The 26,601-nt window shown below is 42.9% G+C and overlaps 3 protein-coding genes and 1 long non-coding RNA gene across 10 annotated transcripts in view; 3 read left to right on the top strand and 1 right to left on the bottom strand.

Annotated features, from left to right (window-relative positions):
* Oamb (Octopamine receptor in mushroom bodies) overlaps positions 1–24,426 on the bottom strand; it is a 52,006-nt gene extending 27,580 nt beyond the window's left edge. For 2 of the 7 annotated variants that reach the window (XM_086839411.1, XM_086839413.1), the window contains exon 1: positions 388–580. The gene's annotated coding sequence lies outside the window, so the exon portion shown is untranslated. Of the gene's footprint in view, positions 1–198; positions 581–24,208 lie in introns of those variants that run through there. The other 5 variants (XM_020943824.2, XM_020943825.2, XM_086839412.1 and 2 more) reach the window with 3 other exon arrangements.
* LOC110177213 (phenoloxidase-activating factor 3) lies at positions 19,527–20,415 on the top strand (the record flags this gene model as incomplete). The annotated part of the gene is made up of 1 exon (XM_020943832.2): positions 19,527–20,415. A coding segment is annotated over one exon (837 nt), but the record flags the coding sequence as incomplete, so codon positions are not given.
* Positions 20,486–22,936, top strand: LOC110177214 (uncharacterized). The gene is made up of 3 exons (XR_002319295.2): positions 20,486–20,771; positions 20,822–21,205; positions 21,268–22,936. It is a non-coding gene; the product is annotated as an uncharacterized LOC110177214 (long non-coding RNA).
* A 374-nt stretch (positions 24,427–24,800) lies between the features above and the next one.
* Positions 24,801–26,600, top strand: Cdk2 (Cyclin-dependent kinase 2). The gene is made up of 7 exons (XM_020943828.2): positions 24,801–25,066; positions 25,359–25,554; positions 25,608–25,718; positions 25,771–25,932; positions 25,986–26,180; positions 26,243–26,443; positions 26,526–26,600. The coding sequence occupies exons 1-6, from the start codon at positions 24,939–24,941 to the stop codon at positions 26,390–26,392; spliced, it is 942 nt and encodes a 313-aa protein (XP_020799487.2). The 5' UTR covers positions 24,801–24,938; the 3' UTR covers positions 26,393–26,443; positions 26,526–26,600.
* Position 26,601: the final 1 nt, after the last annotated feature.

The following is a 26,601-nucleotide window of genomic DNA, read 5'->3' as shown; positions in this document are numbered from 1 at the left end:
TCACACTCGTCGCACACACACCCGCGAGTTCACAATGAATGCACTCACTTACTTGTCGCGCTTTTTGCGAATATTTAAATTTTGTTTGGGTTTTTTTTATTCTCTATTTGCATATAATATTGGGCAGTAAGCACGTATGAAGCTAGATACTTTCAGTTTGAGTTTTAAGTATCAATAAAGGCCGAAAACATCACCCACTTGTGGTTTCAATTGCACAAAACTAGGCCTTAAAGTGTAACTGCTATTCTGGCATTATCCCTTTGGCTCGCACAAGGACTCAACAGGAACTGAGAGCGGAAACTGCAGTCGCAAAATGGTGGCAACAGCTGTTTGTACGCGATCAGCGACGAAGCGAACGGCGCTTCGGAAACTAAAACACACACTCACACAAACACTCGCAGCAGTCCCACAACACCCACGCAGCAGTGAAATGTACCGTTATGTGCCGTCGGCAAGAACCGATAGCCAGTGAGCTCCGCTCGAGCAAGTTGGCACAACCGACGCGGCAGAGCTTTGAAAACGAACTAACTGCCAACAGTTGGCGGTCCACATGCCATGGCGTGCTATAAATTACGAAGGTAGTCTCGTCGGGTGCCAAAGCGTTCGGGTTTTGGTCCCTTTCTGTTCGCTTTTGTTGCCAGAAAATGCAGTGTGTGGGTGCATTTTTTTTAGAAAATTAATCCTTATGCTAAATGTGTGCCATAGACACGAGTATGGCCTACAATTTTTCAAGGCACCAATATGTTAATATATGAATTATTCATATATATATAAAAATACAAAAAATTAATACGGTTTAAGCACTTCAAAGGCACATTAAAGCTTCACACTGATAGGGCTTAATCTATGGTTGTTTATTGCCAACGAGGCCACCTTTAGTAATTGTAACATGCCACAGGCCTTGTGGGAAAGTGTGGAATGGAACAGAGGCGGAATGAAACGGAACGGAAAACGGAACCTGGGGCATGGAACAGCGCTCAGGCCAAATAGAACTGAATTTTCCTATAGGCCACCTCAGCAGAAGCCGCTTTCAGGGGAAAATCGCATGCGAATTTTCCCAGGCCCAGGCACAACCAGGAAGATCTGATTAATTATAAGCTTTTGATTCTCGTAATCTGCATTTGCCTGCAGCCAGTTGCTTGAAATTCTCTTTGATTTGCGACGACGCTTTTTTGCTTGTTAACCTTTCTGGCAAAGAGGCAGGCAGACAGAGTCAGTCGTCGCCCCAATAAAAGAAACCACGCATAATAAATTGGGAAATTCGGCCGGGAGTCGAGTCAAAAGGATGCCCGTTTTCCGATGCCCAGCCTGGTGCCTTGTGCCTGGAATGACGGCTGAAAAAGGACACACACACTGGCCCCATTTTGATGGGGCATCCGCTCATCCTTATTCTGATTATCCCATTCGTTGATTTTTCTTGCAATTTCATTTTATGACAAAGTTGCCCGACTTCAATTTGGCGATTTTCGCCCCCCCACCCCCCGAACTTTGGCCAATTTTCCATTAGAGCTGCAAGGCGTTGATTGCTTTTTACCAGCTCTTTTTTTTAGTACAAGTTTTCCCATTTAATTTTATACTTTTTGCCAGCAAGTTTCGGCTTACGGTCAATTCTCGATTCCGAGCTCATTACGGAGGGGCCAGAGGCATTCGCCATGCAGGAGCTGTTTCGGCAATTACTCACTTGATTTCTGGCCGCTTAATCGGTTCACCTCCCAGCCTTTATCTCGCTGACCTTTGGCCCGTTTTGGGGGCTAGTCCGGTAATAATGATAAATGAAAGGAAAACGCCCCGCTTGGGGCCACGCCCCCTCGCCGGCATGTGTGCGCTCGTATCGCCTCTAATTAGGATAAACAGATGTTGCCGAAAATTAATTACACATCACGAGCACATGAACAGCCTCCTACTCATCCAGCTCATCCCTCTCCGCCTCTTGACTTCCCAACTTCCCATTAACTGTCTGCGGCAAACCATTGGGGTTTCGTTCTAATCAAAATGACCGCCATCACGACGATGATGTGTATCCTTTGGGTTACTTTCATCACCGCGAATGCCCAACGGACCATAAATCTCCTCCGGCTTAAGGATACTCCTCCAGCAGACCGAGACCTGCAGCAAGTTTCATCTGGATTTGCATAGCTAACCAAGGTAAATCCTCTTCGGGCCGCTGATTGTCCCCTTTTTCCAGCTGTCGCTCAGCTGAAATGTGTAAGAAATGCAATTCCGCACTTTTGGCCCCCTTAAAGCTTCACGTTGAACAAGGGGAAATCTCGGTTATGAATACTCGGCTGCGGCTTGTATTATTATTTTAAGCCATTCAATATGCAGTCCTGGGTGTCGGATTTTCCAGGAATTCCGGTTGGGTTTGCATCGAATTACGGTTTCCCTTAAATCGGATTTGAGGCATTGCCTCCGTGAGTCTCTCTCTGGCCAGATAAAAGAGATGCTCATGGCTTGCGACAATGCCAAATCAATTTGCAGGCACAATCGAGCAACGAAGTGTGGCTGGCCTCCGTCTTAAAGCCGAGTTTCCCGGAGCTTGGAGACTTTCCCGGGAAGTGCCCGCAACTAAGCTCCTGCCCGCCCTGCCGTGTGCGCCAGATTGTGCCTTCTGTCAGTCAAAGGCAAACACCTGTAATAAATATTCGTTTGTCGTCCTTCGCTCGCTTCGCTCGGTTATCCTGGATTTCTGGCTGCGCTGTCACAGATACATTTTGTCTGCTTTTCCGTGTGAGCGCACAAGACAACGACTACGCAGGAAGCGCCAGGCAGGAGCAGAAACGCTCAAAAGGTAGCCGGGAAAAAGAATGCCTAGCTGGCACAATTTTATACTTCTTTTTCAGTTCAGTGTCCTGGCCCCATTCCACGAGACGTAAGGATGCGGAGCACTTGATGTTCAGTGGCCACTTTCGGGCTCCCGCACTCAAGAAGCAATTCACTCAGCCATTTATGGGTGCACCAGTGGCCCGTGCACGCGGCCATAAATATCCAGCTCGCGGCGCTCAGTCCACAGTTTCAGCTGCAGCAGCGACTCTTAATTTTAGACCAAGTATGCCGAGGACACCGAGGAGGATGCTGGCAAGGACTCAGAGGATGGAGCGGCTGCGAGGATGCAGCTCCTGTTGCACAGCTTGCGCCCAGCTGAGCGCTCAGCGTGTGTTATTAATTGCGTAATTTGTTTATTAATACGCAAGTGAGGCTTGTGCACATATGCGCCAGCACCTGCCTCAGTTTAAGGATCCACCCGCTGCGTCCAAGGACTCTGGCTCCTCATCGCCTATTCAGGCAATCAGAAGATGTTTGCCCTGCTCTCCAGCCCAGCGTGTAATCAAATTAAATCTCGACTGCATAAACTTGGCGGCGAACTGTTTGACTTACAATTAAATGGTCGGGCCCTTCGCTTGGAGGGCGGCAGTCGTTCGTCCTACGTCCTTTGTGCTTTCCTTCCTTATTGCCCTGGCTGTTAATTGCACACACACCGAGAGTTCTAATGGCAAACACGAGCGGGTTTTCAGCCGGCAAAGATGTTATTAAATTATAATTACCAGCACCCTATTAGAACAATTAGGTTTGTGGGCCTAAACCGCAGCTGAGGACACGCTTTCTGACTTGTCTGGCTTCGTAGCCTCTGGCGGCAGGACTCAGTTCACTGCTCGCTGGCAGACAGAAAGTCACTGACATTTGGCGCGGAGTCGCTCGAAAACAAGACGAGATGACAGGGCATAAAACCCAATCAATCAAACAGATCTACTCGAAAGGGAATATTCCATTCTATTCAATTCGATTCGCGGGGGATGATCGCTCCTTGGGATTATAAATAGCTTGAGCAGACGGATTTATAGCCCCCGCATCAATCGGAAATGGGAAAAGGCATTTTGCATACGTAGATACTTAATCAAAAGCGATGCATAAAAGTGAATGCATAAACAACTGGGCTGCTGGCCATATTGCGCATACGTCACGTGGGCCAGCGAGATGCATCCGTAACTCGACAGCAGGTTCAGGTCCTGCTCATTGCTTGCCGTTGGCATATCAATGATTATCCTACTAAGTTGTACACCGAACACTGCCAGGTGCAACACTCACTTAACACACACCCACACACACACACACACATCCTCCCATGCGCTTTATCATCACGGTGAAGGCTTCAATGGCAGCCGTTGCTAGCTGCCTCCTGCAGACGGAACAACAATCTCAAAACAACAGAAGCACCAGCAACAAGAGTTTTCAAAGAAAAATGCAGCTTATGCAGAATGTGTACGTGGCTAAGAAGGAACTTAAACGGAAGTCAATGATACCCTATTTGCAATACCTAAGTCAAAGATTTTCAAGAATTTGTGGAAGAGAATTGCTTCCACACTTCCCTAAAGATTACTATGTAAAAAAAAGCAAGGAAATAATTATTTATAAGTTATAAAAAAATATACATTTTCCAGAATATAATTTACCAACAGATTAGCTAAGAATATGCATAGCAATATAGCAGTAAATGCTCTTGACAGTCCTTTAAGGACATTCCAAAGAAAACTAGAAAGGCTTATCCTCCAATCCTATCCAATTTAATATTACATTTTCATTATAATATTTCCTTTGTATTTTAACTATGAAATTTTACAAGACAAGACTTGTTCTCAGTATTCCTTCAAGGAATCATACATTTCTTAAATCTAAAATTTTCAGAAAACCTTTTTTTACAAGAACATAATTGATATTCACAAGGCTTCACTATCCCTTATCACTTCCAGAAGTATCTGAAATTTTCCTACAACCTTTACTAAGTATACCTAGAAATCAGAATGTAAGAAGGTCGAGTATTCTCCGAAATACCCATCAGCAGTATAACAGGGCGTCGAGTGCATTAGATGAATATTAAAAGCACTCACCCGCAGCAGCACTTGAAACTTAAAAGTGAATGGCAGGCGGACTGGTCCTTGTCCAGGACCTGCCCAGAGGAGGAGCAGCAGCTTCAGCAACAGCATCATGATGCGTTGCATAATTTATTGTTATGCAATCAATCGAAGCAGTCGGGTTTGGAGCACGCAACAAATGGACGCTGCTCGGGCAGCACTCATCCGGGCCGAGTGGCTCTGATGGACTGCCAGAGTGGCCATAAATAAAACATATTTATTATTATAATCCAAGCAATCATATTACATTCACCTAGGCGAATCTGTCGAATCGGCGAATCCTTCTGCCCTGCCGCGACCAAACAATGGCCTCCTGGCTAATTTGTGCTGCGTAATTTTCCGAGTGCGGCTCATGACCCGCAGATGGGGCCCCAACAATGGCGTATTAAGTGGCAGTGTCATCGCCACAGCAGGCTGACCTGTCATCGCCAAGCGGAGCCACATTTCCGGCCATCTGGAGTGCACCTGAAAGCGGAGAAGAGCAGCGCTCACGGGGCATTGTTTCCAAAGGGACTGCTTAAACCTCTGCGGGCATAATTTTACAGCATTCCCTGTGCGTAGAGAGGCCCGAAAATGGCGTTGATTTCAAATTTATGCAAATTTTCCACGGTACCTGTTGCTGCTTCCGCTGCCTTGCCGGTTGTCCCTGGCTCTTTTGGCTAATCAAGCCATGCGACAAACGCAATTTATTAAAACTCGCAAAAGGGACCCAAGGACGAAGAACACCGGCGCTAAGCTAACACACAAAGACAAGGACAGACGAGGGACCGTAAGCCATTCGCTTCTGGCCAATTTCCGGCTGCTCTAATGGCGGAAGGATACAATTAATTTGGTTAAGGTCGAATTAGGAACGTCACCTGTTAAAGCCTAACGTGACACAAAGGCCGAGAACCCGAAAAGTTGGCTTTAATATTCATGTGGACCCTGACTCCCGCGTCGTTCATCATGCGAAGAAGATGATGGCCATGATGGCTGGAAGCAGGCCGACATATTGCATGAATAATTGCTCACAAGCTGCTCCTGCTGCCTTCTGCCTTCTGCTTTCTGCTCCGGCTGCAGCCACTCACATCTGAGCAAATCGGAACAAGCCAAGCAAATTAAAAGCCTTAGCAACACAAGTGAAAAGTCAAAATCTTTGTTTAACAAATACTTTCAACACTTTACGCATACTTTGATAGACTGCCAGCACGAGGACCATGTAAACACTGGAAGATAAAACTGGTTCTCTCATTAAATATTTATAAATAACTTTAAGTCGTTGAATTATATTAATTGAAACTGTTTGGAGAAACTTTCATTGCTAAGAAAATGTGTGAACAGGAATTGGGTTTATTTAGGGAAATGGAAGTGGCCATTCCTTGAAATATTAAAATAACAAATAACAAAGAGGGTATGCATACTAAACACTAAACTAATGTTTACATAAACAAATTCCATAGAAGACAATTATTTCATGTGCGAGCATTTGTGCAATTATTTGTAATGTGGTTTGAAGATATATTTCAAGAAAAGCTTAAAACACATTTCTTCGGAATTCCTAATCATTTTTCCGCTGTGCAGACTGACGTTCAACCCCTGTGTGTGTGTATGGGGGAATATGTTTTAATCCAACCACAACACAAACACCACCGAAGTGTGGGTCGAGCCCCAAGGCAGTACACGGACACTTAAAGCAAACTAACAAGGCTGAGGCAATGGGAATCCCAGTAGCAGTAGAACCAGGAGCAGGAGCAGGAGCAGGACAAGAGCAGGATCAGCAGGACAGCAGCGAAAACAAAGGGAGCCAGGGAGGGAAGGCTAGTAAGTCAAGGCTGCTCAAATTCCTTGGCTTATCAACGAGACGCCGGAAGCTGTGGCAGCTCTCATACATATTTACATGGCTCGCTTCACATTTCCAGGACGGGGCACATTGTGTGTTGCGTCTGGTCTCATCACATTACGTATTCAGTAGTACTCGGAGTCAAACAGGGCATGTGGTTACTTCGGATGCCCTTTATCTTGACAAGGCTCATCTGGGGGCCAGGGGGATGCAAACAAACAGACGAACAGAACAGTAAACAAGCTGCACTAAACGTCAGGACTCATGGCTTCCATTCGGCTTTCGTTACTCAATTAAGGCAAGTCCTTGTCTCCCCATTCAGGGCTCTTGGAATTGAAAGATTTTCGATGCAAATTCAATTGCTGCGAAAAATGTCCATTAAAAATCGTAATTGAAACGTTAATAATTTAATGCTATTGGCGGCAATTTCTTGAGTTCCTCCTCCATTCGTATCCAGGCATCCCGGGCATCCTGGCACAAAAATCGATCATAATTCGATAAAGGCCTTGCCAAGAGGCGCAAAGTGTTCACAAGATACAAGAGGACACTGCGCCCCGTCGTAGTAGTAATTGGACTCTCAGTTTTGAGTTTTAGCCCGAAAACTGGGAGATAGAGAACGGGTTAGAATTCCAAGAAAATGAAGATACTTTTTCATGTTGAAAAATGCCATTGTAATCAGTTTTATGCGTTTGTCATCATTTCCATTGGGAACGGGGTAACGGAGGCCGGGACGACTCCACCAAAGAGCAGACTCGGAAATGAGATTCTGCAGAATCTGTACCGTAATGGGGACATCAGTTGGCAGCTCTATCCCGAAATCACGACCGAGTTCCCGCCACAATGGCAGGCATCCATCAAGCAAATTGAACACGCCCCCGTCGCATATATTACCCGCTCCTTGCCCTTTATCCCTAACCCTTTTAGCCTTTAGCCATCAGCCTTTTCCCCCTGCCGAGCGGGCTTAAGGCAGAGCAATTGCAAAGCCAGTCAGTGTCAGTCCCACGCACGACAGCCATAGACCGTTCCTCTAATATCGCTCCATAAATAAAGTCAAACAATAAGTGCGTTGCTAACCTATGCGCGGCCAAGCTGACGGATCAGTCAAGGCGACAGCTCCTGTGGAGCACACGGCCCAAAAGTGATGATGGGACAGGACACACCGCCTGTCTGATGTCGCTGACACGTGTTGACATGTCAGTTAGGCAAATGAGGGTAGACAGCTCCGAGTTTAGCCTCCCGAGCCGGCTCCGAGTGGCTGCCTACTTCCGACTCCTACGGACCTCGGGCCTATGGGCCAGTCATTAGCCAGATCTCAGCTTGGGCAGTGTAGACAAATGGTGGGTGGCTCCCCAACTCCCCATAATAAATGCCAGCCATTTGCCGAACAATTGTCCCCGGCTGCCGGCAGCTGGACCACTCTAAATCTGAGCTTAAAGACTCAGATTAATCAGAATTTGTCCTGGCGCTGAAGTCGAAGCCAAAGAGCTGGAGATTTTGTGGTGGATTTAACGACAGTCACCTCGATTGGACCACAATGCCGGTCTGAAATCCACAAAGAACCCGGAATCCGACAGGGACCGCAAGGCAAGCCGGAATCGGAATAAAACATAAAAAAATAAATGCAAAATAATAAAAATCGATTTGAAACAGGCTCCAATTGGAATTGAATAGACTCGCAGCAGCGGTACGTCCCTCGATCCGCAGGATGTGCCGATGCCGAGCACTTTGCACGTTGTCATTTGATAACCCATTGTGGCAGACGCAAATTGAAAAAAGTGCCGTCGTCCGTGGGGCGAAATGGCAAAGGGGAACAAAGCTTCCATCTGGAGAAGGGACGGAATACGGAGGACATCTGTCGGATGTGTGCGAAAGTGAGGTCTAACATGGATATAGTGAGCCCGGCCTGCTTGCCACTCTAATTCCATGAACCCCAAACCACCCACAAAATCGAGGGAAATATGCATTGAAAAGGGTTCTGGGGGCCACTTCATTGTGCCGTCGGTCGAACTTTGAACTTTCCGGGGACAAGCGATGCCAAACCGCAACAGAAAAGCAATTAACATGAAATGACACTTTGATTGAAACGTCTAATGTGCCGGGGCGGTCAAGCAACTCGGGTGAGTTCATGAGCCCTCCAATCGAACAGCAGAAAAAAGATGGAGCAAAGCCAATCTGGCTTCATTCTCACGAGTTTTCAAGGGTAAAAAAGTACTAACTTTGGGGTCAATATTAAAGTAATTTAACTATGAATTAAATCATTGGAAAATATTAAGATTACCACATAAACAATTTAAATGAACAGTGTATACAGAGCATCTCAGTCTTTAAAACCCATAAAGTATTCAGGTATTTGATTGTTTGCCAATCGTTCTGTGTGGCCAAATTTAAATTCCACCCATTTACATCCAGCTTCAGTCAGGCGTATAGATAAGAGTGGCTCAACTTTCTTCGAACCGAATTCATGCTGGCCAAATGCAAAAGCCAAAAATCCGGCATGGGTGCCCTGAAGCCCTCACATCTTTCGGCCTTGGGCAGAAGCCAGAATTCGGTGAGCACAGGATACGTGCCTTTTGCATCTGCAACGGATAACCAGAAGCCGATGCTACTGCGTATTATCTCAACTGGCCATGTGCATCTTCGCCGGACACCAGGGCGTATGCGTGTTGGGAGAGGTGGCAGGAAATGGAAGGCAAACAGCACGCTTCAGCTTCAGATTTCGCGGGAAAGTTTAATGCTGCCGGAGAGAAACGAAGCGGACACGTGTTAAGCACTTAATGTCACTCGTAAATCAGGAAAGTCGTTAGCTAGACCATGATCAAGGAAAATTAAAACGGACTTCTTGCAAAGTCGGCGACCGTGAAATACTCTGCTGCTGTCTGGTGCCCAAAATGTAGGGCGTGCCAAGTCGCAGAGATAGCCGAAATGCCCCAGGAAATTGGCAGCTGCCTGTTGCCAAATCTGTGCGATTAAAATCCAACTGTAATTTGAGTTCAAGACGCCTCCGCCTCCGCCTTCGCTTCGATTCCGCAATCTGCACAATGTTTAAGATTTAATTTAAATATATATATGTAGGCAAATCCTAAGCACGCTCTCCGTTTCGGGAATAAACAGAAAAGCAAACCCTTGCCCAAGTTTCGTTCGAGTTTTTGTTTGTGCATCAAATTAAGGGAAGTCGGCACTGGGGCCAACTTTTATGATTGGGTTGCTGAGGGCACCGCGTCCTCAGCCTGCTGTTTGGGTTAATAAAATATGCAAAAATTCTCCACGAAAATTAAGTTTCCTTTCCGTCGCAGCGACCTTTCGCACTCGCCGAGACCCCCATCTCCCCGGAAAACTGTCGGTTTTCGGTTGCCGTAGAGGAGCAACATATGCGCAGAGGAAAATAGGGACATCACACATCCGCCCTGTTGCCCGCGCGCAGCCTAATAATCAAATTATTTAATATAACTAAAACTTTTCAGGGCCTGTCACGTCTCGGCTGTGTAATGGGTAAACTGTGTTTTAAGCGCTCAAATCTGATGTCGTTATAATTATCATGTTATTGAGTTAATTACACAAGCAGCCAGGCAACAGGAATGCTATTTGACAGCTTAAAGCATTAGTTTTGGGCCCAGAACACAAAACCAAATTATGGTGAAAGTTGGGTTGAAATTTGTAAGCCACTCAAGATTAACTCTCCGTGATTACTCCTGGCCATATTTCGGGGGCCGTATGTGCCTGCCTGCCGCTATTCAACGGCAAATTCATTTAGCACACAAATATGGCAATTCTATTAAATAAATTGAATATGTGCACGGGTCCAGGAAGCCTTTTAAACTAATGTGTGGAGCCCCGCCCCTTCGTGGTCCTGCTCGCTGAGCACACAAAAGTTGGCTGGCAGAAATGCCATAAAACGAAACGAACGGAATAAGCTTAACCAGAAAGTCAAGGGCCCTTCATTTTCCCTCCCCAATTGTTGGGAATGCGGCCCAATATATCAATACCCGATGATGAACACCTACACCCCCTCCTTTCACCGAAGACCACACACTCCGGCAGCACAAAGGTATATACATTATTTATGGGTATGTATTTTAACTAAACAGAAATTGAATTGTTGTTTCTGGTTGTTTGCTATTTGTGCTGGCCGCCCTCCGCCTGCACGTGGCTTTTCGACGACTGTCAACAATTCGGTTTTTTTGTTCGCATTTCGCAGCTACCGCTTTTTGCGGTTTATTTATAAGTGAGCCACCAAATAAGAGGCGAACGTGTTTATGGGACAAATGAAGTACTTTAGATTCAATTATGCATTCGTCAACAGAACACATAATGGAATCCCAAATTGTGGCATCCGTGTGGGCGACTTCGCTGTCGTCTCCCGGCAACTCTTGGCATCTCCTGTGTTTTTGTTTGGCCCCGCTTAAATTTCGGCCCAAAGGAGTCTGTTTAAAGGCGAGACCTTGGCTTTCCCTTTGGCCACAAATCAGATTTGTGGTTTATGCCTCTCTCTCGTAATCCAGGGGCACTTAATAAGGGTAAGTGATGCCTGGGGCGGACCGCAGAAGTCCAAGGGTTTGCAGGGAGCGGTGCAGAAAACTGACCTTTGTTTGCACTTGACAGCAGCCCGACTCCAAATCAGAGCTCTCCACTGTCTGTCTGACGGCTTGAGTGTTTATTAATGGATGCCAACTTCTTTGGATTTACTCATTCTATTGCTGCGCTCCAGCAGACATTCCTCATACGCCCCGGTGGACTGGTAAAAAATCAATACTTTGGCTATCCGTTTTGGCGGCTTACAAGTGTAATCACCACATGAGTAGTTGACTAACCCAGGAGGCGTCAGGAAATCCCGGCTAATAGGCAGTTCCAATGCAATGACCGGACTCCCCGAACTGGATAGACATCCCAAATCGAAGGGGAGTCCCCAACTCTAACCACAACCGAACAAAGGAAAACTAAGTGAAGCCGAAATCCTTTGAGAAATTAGTTGGCTCGACCAAGCGGCTTTTCGCTTCTGTGGACATTTTCCAGCTGGTGGGTAGAGCTTTCGTGTCTGCGAATCCTCGGAATTCCACTGTCCTTTCGGTAGAAAGCCACACACGCAGTAAAGAAAAAAAAACGCTTAAAGAAAATGGGGACTTCTTGTAAGCATTTCGAATAATAAAATGTGGAATAGTATGTTTACAAGTTTAAGAGATACCATTTAAGGCTAAAAAGTTCTTCTCATTTAATTCATTATTCAAAAAGGACATCAAAATACTAATATACACCAATGGTTTTTCTGAGAATATTCTGATGGTCTTCTAAAGATGAATATTTTAGTTAGTTATCTAGTCGTACCACATCTCTTTTCTTAATAAATATTTAAAATACTTCCTTGAAACATTCTTAATCACAATTATAAAAGGATTTTTCTTACTCTGCACCTACTGGACAGTAAAAATCAATCAGGAATGACGTCAAGCCCGAGGACATTTCGACATGAGGACCACAGGCCTTAGGCCCCCTTCTGCGGTCACTTCAAAGTTCGATGTCGAGGTCCAAGCTTTTTGGCAACCTCTTCGCAAAGTGAGTTAACCCAAAAGTGTCCCTGTGGTGGACAGCACTTAGCTGAGTTCTCCGATGCATTTGTCCAAGTCAAAGGGCGTCTGGGAATCAAATTAACAAGCAAATGCAATTAGAAGCGACTAAATAAACTAGAGTTGCACTCTTAATTTCATTCCCAGCCAGTGCAAAGACACAGCTGCCATTGAATGTGCGAAATTAGAGAGACACTGACGGGTTTGTGCCCGATGCGCAATCAGGCCAATTTCAAGAAAGCTGCTGACTCAATTAGGGAACCAGATTCGCAAGGACACAGCCAGTACACAAATCGGATTGGATCAAGAGTCGCTGTCTCGTCTCCGGCTCCGACTCTTGGTTGAGACATTAAATTATTAAAGCCCTAAGAGCCCGTCTCGAAGCTGGAATTGGCCAAAAGTCATCACCTGTTGGCCCAGCTCCGCCCTCCCCCCCTTGGGTTCTGCTGCCTTTAATTTGCGCCTCACCTTGCCGACGCTTGTGTCACCTTGCCGGCACCCCTAATTCAATTATCGGCAAGAGAAGAGGCTCCAGCTTCAGTTCCCAGCCGCCCATCTGCAGGGTAAATATTTGCATAAACTTTACAATGAAATTATCTGAGCGTGTCAAGGCAGTGCAGGCACAACAAGGAAATTCCGCCTCCACTCGGCATCCATTGTGGCACACATTGAATTGACAAAGTAATTGGAGTGTGTTGTGGTTAACAGTGGGCAATGAAGGCTTCAATTGGTTAGGTAAATACTAGAAAATCGTTCTTATCGCATTGAATTTCAAAGAAGTTGAATATAGTAATGCATTTATCAGAGACGTAAATAATTGTCACAATAAAAAAGCATCAAGAGTAAGCATTATATCCATTTTCAGCTCAGAAAAACTTTCTAGCTGATAATCAATTACTGAAAAAGGATAAAGGGAACATTTGATATATACACTAATATCATAGGAATCAAGTGAAACAACCTTTAAAATTTATGATGCGCAAAGATATATAAAAGAATGGCTAAGACTAAGATTTGGCATACCCTAAAAATATTATAAGGTATACTTTTTCTTTAAATAAAACCTTCCTGATGCCGAGTGGTAGTAAGTCCTTTTAGAGAACAGAGCTGGTTCTTCAGAAGCAGATTAACCATTGCTGCTATCCAGCTCCTGAGCATCCGTTGCCACCAAGCACTTGGCGAAAGTCTGTCGCATTTAATTAAAGGCTTTGGCACTTAATCCCCAGACAAAGCGTCGCGACAGTCAAGTGGTCTTTTCTCGCTTTAAAAAATTAAAATTAAAAGTGCGACGAGTTCTTAAATTTTCAATAAGTTTGCTGGCTGCCGACTGATGGCAGATGCTACCCGGGAATGGCAATGAGAACCGGAGAATTTCCAGTCCCTCGCTCTCTGTTCTCGTACCGTACATAATTTAATTTGCTGACATAATACGCTGAGCATTAACAAAGTAATTACGGGCATTATGGCAACCGCATCGCCAGGGAATCCCCTCTCTGTCAATCTGCAGTCCCGCTGCGATTTCCACGGTTACCATCGCAGATGAGATGAGGAGCGGCCATTGTGGCTGCCACAACCACATCCACATCCACGTCCACATTGGTATCCTCGTTCACATTGCCTTTCACTCAGCCAATGAGATTGTGCGTTCACCAATTAAGAAAACGCTTTCAGCACTCCGACAGAGCCTAAAGCTAATGATTCCACTGAATTGCCAACTGCTGAGATAAGGCCAAGAAATGACAAAGAGCCTTGGAATGTCCTGTGAAATGGACAAAAAGGATTCGCCATTTATCAGTCTGTATGCACATGGACAACACTTTTCTAGAGAAGAAAAGCCTCAGCTTAAATTCAATTAAATTAATAAATACTGGAAATAAATTAAGAAATTCCCAGAAGTATACCCACTTTAGTAATTGATATAACCACCTTCAGACTTTAATTACTTGAATAAAAACAAAGCAGGTCTGCAAATATATCTGGATATTCCAAGAAATACCCTGTTGATTTAAACCATGTTACCCGAATTTAAGTTATTTTTTACAGCTACAACCTCTAAGCCACTTTCAGTGATTTAATTAGCCCCCATCAACTTGACATTTGACGGGTTGAATTTTAAATAAATCTGGTGCTGAATTTGTCCTTTATCTCTCCGCTCGTCCTGGGGAAAGAATGTAAATAAATAAAAAGAAAGGTCGCCGCAATATCTCTTAGTGCTGGCGGAAAATGAAAACGAAGCTTAGAGAAGTGAACAAAATATGCAGCTTTAAGTTGAAATCGTTGGCAAATTAAATTCCTGAAAATGTCAACGCAGATTTGGTATCGCAAAAGAGTGCGAATCGGGTGTATGCATTGAAAAAAAGAGAAAACACAAAACGAATTAAAATGCGATTGTTGAATTGTGAAATGAATAAGCAAGTCCCTGGGCCGGGGGCAGATTTTCGTTGTCAGTAGCGACTTTTGATTGATTCCAGCAGCGTTTATTTTCGTTCAGCTTCTTGTGCTCCTATTTTTTTTTTTTTATTCTCCGCTGTACAAACACGAATAATCAAATGCACGCAGCTGCCGTGTTTCGCAGTAAAGTGAAAGTTAAATATTTTCCCGCCCGCCCTCGGGGCGACATTCTCACATATCCACGCAGATGTCAAAGGATCCAGCAACGCTCGCCCACTCCCACGTACGTATACGCAACGAGGTATCCAAGGCCGTAGGAATGCGTATACGCCGGGTGGGCGCGTTGAAGATTCATATGTTGCATTTTTGTGGCACTCGTTAAAATGCTATTTTGTTGCATCTCTGATTGCGAGTGAAATGGCGAAGCAAAGGTGAAGCTAAAGGCCACTTCACGCATACCAAATGCAACCCAAAACCAACATTCAGTAGGTTTAGAAAAATACGTCGAAATGTCGGAAAGTGGGCAACAGGCAATGGGCGACGAGGAGTGGGCGTGGTACATGCGCAATGGCTGCCGTACGGCAACTGGCCAAAAGCCATTGCGGCCCGAACATCAAGTCTCTCCCTCCGAGGACAGCTGTCAGCTTTTGGGGAACGTGGTGGCCATGAAACGGTCCGGAATCCGGAACGTTACCTTACCATATTACGACAATGGAGCGCCTAAATGCTCCCACTAGCATAATGCGCCAAATCTCGTTGTTTATATCTCCAAATGGTCGTGAACTTTTGAGAATCGAGATTTACGGCGAAAGTTGGGGGAATCCTAGCAATTTACCATCTTCCATAGTCCAAGGCTTCTTCCAAGAGCTTAATGGGGGCGCAGGTACCGGGGAGTCAATGCCCACTCACCTGTTGATTCCACTTGCCCGGCTTTTTGTCTCTAGCCGGGTCCCAATTAAAGTCAGGTAAATGAAATAGGGCCGGTCGTCGGATCTGGCCAAGACAACTTTGCTTATCCGCAGCGCAAAAGTTTGACTTGGCTCTAATAAGTGGACAAACAGCATTGGGGTATGAACTGAATCAAATTAATCCACTTTGCTGAAATTTGTCAAAGCCCAGCCAAGTTGGAAGGAAACTCAGGCTGGGTTGGTTAGAGGTGAAGCAAATAAACTTGTCTGATTCAATGTGACAGGCCTTCAATGAAGATACCGAAGTAAACTTTTTCCATAAAGGATGGCCTAAGTTACAAGGAACAGTAAGTCAACCATGTACTGATTTACACGCGTTCTATAAATTCCAATAATTGGATAAATTGTTAGAGTTTGAAAAGATGAGTGTATCAATTAATTGAAAGCATAAAATAATGCATTCAATTTTATAGTAATTAAATTAATTTAAAGATGGGTTTCAAAGCAAACTATTATCTGTTTAGTATAAATAAGAGTTATTAGTTTAATTAACAACAATTCTTAGATTACTCTCATTACTTTTTCTTAGATTAATATTGATATACCTAATATCATTTCATAATCTATTGAGAATTTATATAATAAGTAAAACAACAAATTTAGTTTGAATTAAATCTCGATAAACTGTGATTTTCAAATCAGAGCTTCATATTTCCTAAGCAAAAGAACTTTTCATGACACAAAGACAGAATCAAAAAGCAAAGTTCTCTCTCGCTCCATGGTGTCTGGCCTAAACCAGACGGAGCTGTTCCTGGCCATTTTTGTATTAAATTATGCACGGCGATAACAAAGCAGCACAATAAGGCAAATCGGAGCGTGATAAACAACAGATGATAGGCATACAAGGCGCATTGAAGGTCTGGGTTAAGTAGACAGGCGTACTTAAGCAAATATGACATTTTCAAATTGTACATGGAAAACCTTTTACATTTCTCCCATATTGTTTGTTAGTTAGTTAGCGGTGCTGTGAATTATTTACAAGCGTTCGAGGGGAATCAGGCCACTGCCAATGCAAAGCACGGGGGAAAAGTTGCCGCGACAAGGATTATTGTAAGGATTTAGCGGGGAGCGTAGTGCGATGTTAAGGCGCACTAAGATCCTCTGCTGCGGCCTTCCCATTGTTGGCGCTAATGACACTTTTATAACTTTTTATAGATTTCTCACACACATAATGCGAACTCTTGGGCCATTTATCGTGGCAACAGCGACAACAATCCTTTTTTGTATGCCAGCATAATACACATAAACGCCGGGGACGTTTATTTCGCCTTTCTTTTCGAAACTTATTTACGAGAATGTGCGGAAGAAGCAACCGGATTTGGAGACCCTGGTCCACAGGGGGGCCGTCTGGGTGGCTGGGTGGAATCTGGTATCTCGTATCTGGCATCCTAGTATCCAGTATCCAGTGGTTGTTGCTAGTATCTGTCTGCCTCTGTGCTATGTGTGCCGGAGTGGCTGCCTCGGGGCGCACGGCGCCCGGCGCGTATACGCAACGTGACGCATACGAAGCAGGAGCGGAGCAAACAAGCCGCAATATAATTTCGCAACAAATTTCAAATGCTAGGCAGGAACAACTTTTAAACTTAACCCCCACACACACACACACAAGAGTATCTGGATCCCATAGTAACACTGATGCGTGGCAAGTTAAATTTAGAGGCGGATAAATACAACTGGGTTTGGGTTTGGGTATGGGTATGGGTATGGGTAAGTAAGCAAAATCAAAAGTAATCATGTTGATATTTGAACAACCCACAGGAATTATCTTCAGGTTTTCCAGAGACTCGTTTAGGTTGATTTGATTGGTCGTAAAGCTGTTAAAGAAGCCCCATCATCATCTATAAGTCTGATCATGGAGTTTTCCTTTTTAATTCAAAGACCAACCAAGGAGTAGCTGTGGCCTGCATATAAAAAGGGGCCACTGGAGTCTGATTACCGAAGGAAAAACTAATTCCTATGCTCCTAAATATTTGATAATTACATTCGAAGAGTTTTTATAAACTTATAAACAGAATAAATATTAATAACTAATAAGGTACTTGGAGGTTTTCGCTCCTCTGAAAAATTATTAGGATTTTTTACGTAATTTCGTAATAATCTCAGCACTTTTGATTTTCTATAGCTACCCATTGCTTTATACCAATATATGAACCTGTAGTTTCCCGGCCGAGGGCTTAGAACTGCTAGACAAACATTGTTCGCTGCAATTCAATTGGAATTAAATCCAACCGCCGGCAACTGTGCCATTCTCAGCTGACCTCAGATGCTCTTCTTTTAGACAAAGCATAGACACTTTTCGATGCAACTCACCATACAGAAGGCAGTTTATTTTAGCAAGAGTATCTGAAGTGCGCTATTTTTTTACTCGGAAATCTTTGCACGTGTCGGCAACTGCCAACCGCCGGGTATTTGTGTGTTTAATGGTGAGATTCTGTTGCTCTCTCCCATAAAAATACATTGGAAGAAACATTTAAAGATTAAAACATACTAAACTCAACAAAGTAATATTATTTATGCCAACTTAAGTGAAGCCAGAAAAGGTTATCAATATTAATGATCTAACAATAATGTATAGTTTAAAAGAAACGAATTCATTTTTTGATACTAATCAAAAATATTTATCCTTTCCTTGTTAATAACTTTGGATAAAAATATATATATATACATATAAACTTTTCTTTTTTTTTTACTGTGCATTTACAAAGGCATTGTAAGCCACTCCCTTTGACAAATATACTAACGTATAAAACTATGTACATCTGTTGGCAGCATTTGTAACTGGTTGGCTTTTGTTCAAATTACAAGTTGCATTCTTGCCCGCCATTTGCTCCTTCTGCCGGACATGCCAGGACCTGCTGGCTGTGTTGTCGGTGTGTCAATATCCTGTCGTCATTGTTATTACTGCAGCCCGAACATGCGCCTGCTCGTTAACTGGAGAATACATACATACATAGTTTCAGGGCACCCTGTTTATATGCCCCGACGTCCTTGTTTTGGCCAACAACTTCGACATTTGATCAACACCATTAAAAGCAGGACAGCAGAGCAGATGCGAGGATTCAGATTAAAGCTGGCCAGCAGCAGCAATTGGCATCGTTTAATTCCGTGCCAGCATCAGATCTCCCTGGAATCAGTGCAAAATGTCAACTGGCAGCATCCGGTTTCCACGGCAGCTCTTTCTTTTGCCGGTGTGCTTTCCATCCGTTCAACCCCAGCAGGGGGAAACTCGGAAAAACTTTCGCTGAGCAACTTTAAGCGAACCGCAAACTGTTTGCCAGCGATGAGTGCGAATTGATTATATTAATTAATGCTCAATTAGGCATGCTGATTTCGCAATGCTGTTCATTGTAAATGAATAAATAATTATGCACGGCTAATAAATCTTTATTCATATTTGCGGCAGCCTTTTATTGCTGCTGGTTTACACCCTGTCATTTTTTATTGAAACAAACTCAAGGACTTTTGAATTAAATTTGAAATTTATCGATATTGAAATGTTACTATCTGAACAGATTTAAGACTTGTATTATAGTTTTAGCTTATATTCTTTAATTCTAATTCTAAATGTTCAAACTGAGAAGTGTATAAACACTTTGGTTTATTCCATTTTCCGCTTGATGCACTATTTATTATTTATTTAATGTCAATGAGTACCAGGTTGCTCTTGACAGTAATAACTGGATTGGCAAGCCAGCTTGATTTGAGGTTTCTAGGCTTATAAGAGAGAACGCTTAAACTGGAAATATCTCAGTGCTGCTTGATCTTTATAGCCCACAAGATGCGGGTGCCCATTTTCCTTATTTCAGTGATTTCCATTTTATTTGCTAGTGAGTAAAATAATCAATTAACTTTAAATAAAATAACTCATAGAAACTAATAAATTCAACAGCCATCCGTTGCTCAGAATTGTGGAAAACTCGATGAGAAGCAGTTCAAGAACAAAAGTCCCACAACGGCGCTGAATGAGCATCCGTGGATCGCACGGATCGAGCACACTGAGAAAAATGGGGATCGAACCTGGGGCTGTGTTGGCGTCCTCATAGATGCCCGTCGGGTTCTAACTGCAGCTCACTGCGTTTCGAGATCTTCTGCTGAAGTAACCGCCGTGATATTTGGCGACTGGGATGGCAGCAATGATTACGCCGATCCTGATTGCAATCGTGAGGGACTCTGCACTCCTGTACCCCAGCGCGTGGCTGTCGGTGAGGTCGAAGTTAACCCAAATTACTCGACTAAGAAGGTCCAAAATGACCTGGCCATAATCACACTGGCGAAGGACGTGGAGTTTAGCGACTATGTCCAACCCATCTGCCTACCTCCGGTCGAGGCCACTAAAGGCGAGATTCCCAATGCAGATCTTATAGTTGCAGGCTTCGAAAGACCACCGTTCAGGGAGAGGGGAGAAGTCAATCTCATAAAGGAGCGCATAAAGATGCCATTTACAAGGACTAGTGGTGAGGAGTGCCACAAGCAGTTAGCTCAGTTTCCGGCGGAACTCATCTGCGGCAGCACTGACAGAGACCCGCTTTCCGGTAGTCCTTTGGTAGAGGCTTCTGGCACTCCGCAAAAGTATCATTTAACTGGAGTTGCAGTGGCAGGCTTTTACTCCAAATCCTTGAAAACAGATTTCCAAGGCTATGTAAATATTCGATCCCATTTAAGTTGGATAAATCGTTCATCTAAAGACTACATCCCGGTAAAGTTTAAAGAGATTTTCTGATGTTTCTACATTAACATTATTTTACAAAATAAAAAATTTGAATAATTTAAAAGTATTGAATGTTTCTGTTGTTCAAAAAACATATTTTCTTTGTATAAAATTCCATTTAAATTCCCTTTCAGAAATTCAATGGATTCTAGTGAATTCTAGATATGATTTATATGCGTAATATATTCAAAGCCACAACGTTGTATTTCTGTATTGTGTATTTAATTATTTATTTGCTGCCAAAGCTACTGCAGTTTATTTTAGTCATTAACTGGATAAACAAGCTTGCTCAATTATAAACTAACTCAGCTTATAAGAGTAATTTTAGACTTAAAACAACTCAGTCTAACTAGAACCTTGTAACATACAAGATGAGAGATGAGAATTTTGCTCTGGCGACTTTACCTTTATTGTTTTTAGGTGAGTGGCGAATGCATTTTAAGTACAACTAATTAAGGTTGTAATTTCAGCAATCTAAGCAATCGGTCGGTTGACCGCTTCGGAATACTCAGACTAACAGAGTTTAATAATAAAGCCTTGATAACTGAGCTAAATAAGAACCCTTCAATCGGATGGATAGAAAACACAGAAACACAGCTTTAGTTGGGGTTTCCGCAGGTACCCGAAACTTTTATTTAGATAGTATTTTGGTCCTTTAATTAATTCTGATACTACAGGATCTGTTTAAGTATTCGATCCCACCTGGACTGAAATAGGACCCAATGAGATCTGGGGTAAACTTTTCTCATTAGCACTGAGGGTTTTTAATTTGTAACTGCCAAGCTGTGAGGCTGTGACCTTTGAGAGGTGTACTTTTTCCGTAAATAAAGACGCAAAACTCTACGCCAAGTTCTGTGGGTATCCGTTTGACGCCTCACGCTAGTTGCTGCTTCTAATAAATTGAAAATGCTTTCAGGTTATTTGCACAAAGTTGCCGATGGCCTCTGACCCAAGCCCAAATGCATAAATCACGCGGGGCCCCAAAACACAGTTGGGGTCTTTGCTATTGGGTTGTCGTCTGCATGGAATTTAATTCCCACCGACCACATCCCATGCCCAAACCCTCGGGCCCCACAACTTTTGCCATTAGGGAACCCCAACTCTTGCCGCTGCCTGGCAATTTGGGCAATACTGTTTGTGCTACTGCTCTGCTGCTACTTCGTTTTCGGGGAAATGCACATTTTCGACACTTGGCTGGCGCCAAAAACCTTAAGTACATATCAACCGGAATAATTTATGCTACTGGTGCTGCTGCTGCTGCTGCTTCATCTCCCTCCTGTAGTCTTATCGAGGTGCAGCCAAGGAATATGGAAATGTGCGAGCAGCTGCAGCCATAAATTCATTGAAGTGAAGCACTCGTAAGGGTGGAGCAAGCTCCAAGCGGTGTTCAGCTTGTAGCTCGGAGCGAGTGGAACTGGAGATTTGCAGAGCCAATGAATCATGCCTAATTGACGCCAATCGCCGGGCACTGATCGCAGTAGCTGAAGGATTCCGGTGGAGTCGTCAACTTGAACTTGATTACGCATACGCCCCGTTCGCCGAGCTGCGTTTACCGAAATGATTAATGTGCCATAAAATGCGCGCGCCAAAAACATTCACAGCTAGTCCCTAAACACGCAAAACTCGCACGCAAAAGCAACACAGAAGCAAAGTCAAATTAAAATACACATTTTTATGGCACTTTTTTATTGCAACACGTAAAACACAAATTGAGACAAGATGAAGTGTAAGCCAATTGCGTGCGGCCCAAAACAAGCAATTACACTTTTAAATGCAACGCACATAAAATGCATGAAATGTCTTTTTAAACGATAACGAGCCGCGATTCCAAAAGGGAATACCTTACTGCTCAGCCGCAGGCCTTCTTTTTTAGCATAGTCACTATATGACTGGGCACTGGCAATGGATCGGAGTTCTTGTTTTTAAATAAAAAGTACCTTCATAAGTCATTCTGCAGATTCTATTTTAGGGAGCTATGCTCTGGAGTCCCTAGATATTAAGCGTTCAGTGAGAGATAATTGGCTGGAAAGGATCCCGGTAGGAGGAATCCTTAAAAAGCAGGTTGTGCGATCATAAGATAGCTTAATCTCGATTTGGAAAGCTTTCCGGTGTTGGCTTTTATAAGGATACTAGCATACACAGCTTAAATATTAAAAAAAATTCAACATTTTTGGAATATTTGACAATTTTCATTGTTCATTTTACCCCTTTTAATTATAATTAATTATAATATAATTATAATTTATAATAATTTGCATTATTTATTGATTAAGATTTATTTTTCAAAAAGAACAATGTATGAGTTTCGGCAATCATTGGCTTCTTGGCCTATCCATATAATCAAGATAGCCTAATATACATAAGTGTAAATTAGGTATATTAAATAGATAGTTTTATATATTATTTTTTTAGTAAATTCGTGTTTGTAAAATATCATACCTAAGCCAAAAATGCATTAATTTAAGTTTGGATACCATTTGTGTGCTAGTTCCTAAAGGGTTAACAAATTTTCATATATAGTTTTTAAATGCAAGGAATTAAAAATGTGGTAAAATTTTGATAACTTTTAAAATTTTTTGAACAAATTTCGAAAATGTATTTTTTTTTACCGGACATAGCTAGATGGGTTCTTGATGCTGATCAAGAATATATATGATTTATAGGGTCGGAAACGACTCTTTCACTGTTTTGCAAGCTTTTGGCTGAATTTAAAATTTCCCTGAAGAGTATAATAATGTTGGCTGTCAAAGTCTAAGTAAGTAAAGTCTAAACTGACTATCGTAAGGGAAAGAAATCAATATTCATGAAAAATGTATAATTAAGTTAAACTGTTAACTTTGAGTATACATTTGTTGATATCTTTAATATAAATGGCTGTATTACGTTATATTAAATTAAATAATGGCAATAAGGGATTTATTTGAAAAACAAGAAAGAAAAACAACCAAGCTAACTTCGGCACGCCGAAGTTTATATACCCTTGCAGATAGAAATTCTATGACTAGGAATCCATACAATTGTGTTAAAAAAACAATGAAGTAATACCTGTTTTTATTTCATTCACCAATACATATTATATTTGCAGTTTTACATTCACAGATTTGCATTTTTCCTCTAAATCAAACGATCGTTTGTATGGCACCTATATGATATAGTCGTCCGATTTTCATGAAATTTTACACAATATTTAAAACTTATATATAAAATGGCTATACCTCAAATTTAATGAAAATCTGTTGAAAACTGAAAAAGTTATAATTTTTAATTGTATTAATTTCTCGATCCTTCCTTTGGGAGCTATATGATATAGTAGTCCGGTATTAATAAAATTTTACACAAAATTGTAGAGTATAATATGATAAATTGGCTTTATCTCAAAATTTATGAAATTCTGCTGAAAACTAAAAATGTTATAATTTTTTTTATAAAAATTTTCCGATCATTCCTATGGCAGATATATGATATAGTCGTCCGATCTGGCCCGTTCCGACATATATACGAGTGAGAGTATATAGAAGGCTAACTACAAAGTTTCATTCAGATAGCTTCAAAACTGAGAGACTAGTTTGCGTAGAAACGGACAGACGGACAGAATGACAGAAGGACAGACGGACAGACGGACAGACGGACATGGCTAGATCGACTCGGCTGTTGATCCTGATCAAGAATATATATACTTTATAAAGTCGGAGGTGCCTCCTTCACTGCGTTGCAAACTTCTGACTGAAATTATAATACCCTGCAAGGGTATAATAAATAGCTAGCTCAGCTGATTCTAAACCAAGGCCTAATCCTCATATTTAGCATACATACATACATATATTCTTATACATACATAATATATGGTTAAGACTTACCTGAATAGGGGACACACAATTATCCTTAGTCATCATTGCTTAATTCCGTCCAGTTTAGAGTTGTATTCTTGGTGACTTCAATTTGGCTTTTCATGGTATCATCCTGGTTATCCAGATGTTTTGCATTGATCAGGTGACATCTTTAAGATCGAAGGCAATCACTATCACTGGAACTATCACTATAGATGCACACACTGGAAAAGCCACGGACAGACTGAAGCCAGAGTGAGTGCAGCGACTGTATTTATAGTCTCCGAGTAATGAGAGCAGAGAAAACGAGAGCAAGAGAGAAACAGATATCTCTAGAGAGGAATACAGAGAATGGGCTGTCTGAAGAGAAACTCAGAGAGAGTTAAATATTCCGCACAGCTAGAGGTAAACCGAGAGAGGAGCCTATGTTTCTATACATTCATAATATGTATAACGTCCAAACATGTTCTCATGCTTTAATATATTAATAAAATTAAAAAATTAACGCTGATACACAAATATGTTACACATTTCTTAATACACAAATAACTTGTGAAATATTAAATGGCGTTGCCATATCGATGGAAACCTTAGTATATCGCATAGTTACAAACTATCGATATTTTTTGTTTGGTGCTCGTGAGCTATCGTTATTGCCTTGGCATCTTTACCATCACGGAAGAAGAAGAATTTCCCTCCAAAATCATTGAATTTTGCGTTTGTTTAGATTTGTTTATAACTGAATGTCTAAGTAAACTCGATGAACACCATTCTGAACAACTTCCAACGCGCTGAGAAAATCGGCGAGGGCACCTACGGCATTGTGTACAAGGCGCGGAGCAACGCCACCGGCCAGGATGTGGCGCTCAAGAAGATCCGCCTGGAAGGGTGTGTAGCCAAGCATTCGGACGCAAGAAGCAATTCGGTGCATTCGAAAATCAAAACAATGCACGGCATCACATCACGGCAACATCATCCTTAGCGTGTCCTTGACGAATGTCATTCACCTGCATCACGCAGCCCGAATTGTGTGGGGGCTGCGCTGTTCCCCTTGCCATCCGTAGCACCACATGATTCGGCTTCGTGGTACAGGGCAGCATCCACGGATTGCCACCCGGAAATAGTCTAAATGTTTATCTGAAATCCTTAAAATTAAAGCCATTCTTCTATTCCTTTCCAGGGAGACGGAGGGCGTACCCTCGACCGCCATTCGGGAGATCTCATTGCTGAAAAACCTCAAGCACAAGAATGTGGTGCAGCTGTTCGACGTGGTCATCTCCGGGAACAATTTGTACATGATATTCGAGTACCTTAACATGGACCTTAAGAAACTGATGGATAAGAAGAAGGATGTGTTTACGCCGCAACTTATTAAAGTGAGTAATTGCTGCTGATATGCCCCCAGATTGTCTATATCGGTCCTTTTTAGAGCTACATGTATCAGATCTTCGACGCCCTAGGATTTTGCCACACGAACCGCATTCTACATCGTGATCTCAAGCCCCAGAACCTACTCGTAGACACTGAGGGCAAAATAAAGGTGGGATAATTTGATTTCTTTTCGTGTCAATCAGCTAACACTCCATTTTTAGTTGGCCGACTTCGGCCTGGCACGAGCCTTTAATATGCCCATGCGAGCATATACCCATGAAGTGGTTACCCTTTGGTACCGTGCTCCGGAAATTCTCCTGGGCACCAAATTCTACTCCACCGGAGTAGACATCTGGAGTCTGGGCTGCATATTTGCTGAAATGGTATAACAGTTAAATGCGTAGTGATTCTTTTTATAATAATTACCAACTCACAGATCATGCGCCGCTCCCTCTTTCCCGGGGACAGTGAAATCGACCAGCTGTACAGAATATTCCGCACCTTGAGCACTCCTGACGAAACCAAGTGGCCGGGAGTGGCACAGTTGCCAGACTTTAAGGCCAAGTTTCCCAAGTGGGAGGCGAATATGCCGCAGACCATCACCGAGCACGAGGCCAACGATTTGATTATGGTGCGTGAAAGACATTCCACTCCAGAGACACATTCGATATATTTTTTTATTTCGTTCTGCAGTCCATGCTGTGCTACGATCCCAACTTGCGCATCTCGGCCAAGGACGCCCTGCTGCACACCTACTTCAAGGATGTGCAGCACGTTGATCATGTGGCCCTGCCTGTAGACCCCAATGCTGGCAGTGCCTCCCGCCTCACAAGGCTCGTTTGATCGTGCCACCCCCAGACCAGATCTAGCAAACTACTTGTGATCTTTAGTATAGTAAGTCTCATGTCTACCTCGTTAGCGTTAAGGTGAACTAGTGCAATTATACGTTATCTACATTATCTAATCTCTCTTGCAGCTGCCAGCTCCATTTCATTTCACCATCACTCGCACATAACTATCAACATCCGAACAAATACACGATCATCCAGTAC

The sequence above is a fragment of the Drosophila serrata genome, unplaced genomic scaffold (genome assembly GCF_035046125.1).
Source record: "Drosophila serrata isolate PLE 108 unplaced genomic scaffold, ASM3504612v1 contig_364, whole genome shotgun sequence".
NCBI lineage: Eukaryota > Metazoa > Arthropoda > Insecta > Diptera > Drosophilidae > Drosophila > Drosophila serrata.
Note: the sequence above shows the minus strand (reverse complement) of the source record. Positions and strands in the feature narration are given on the sequence as shown.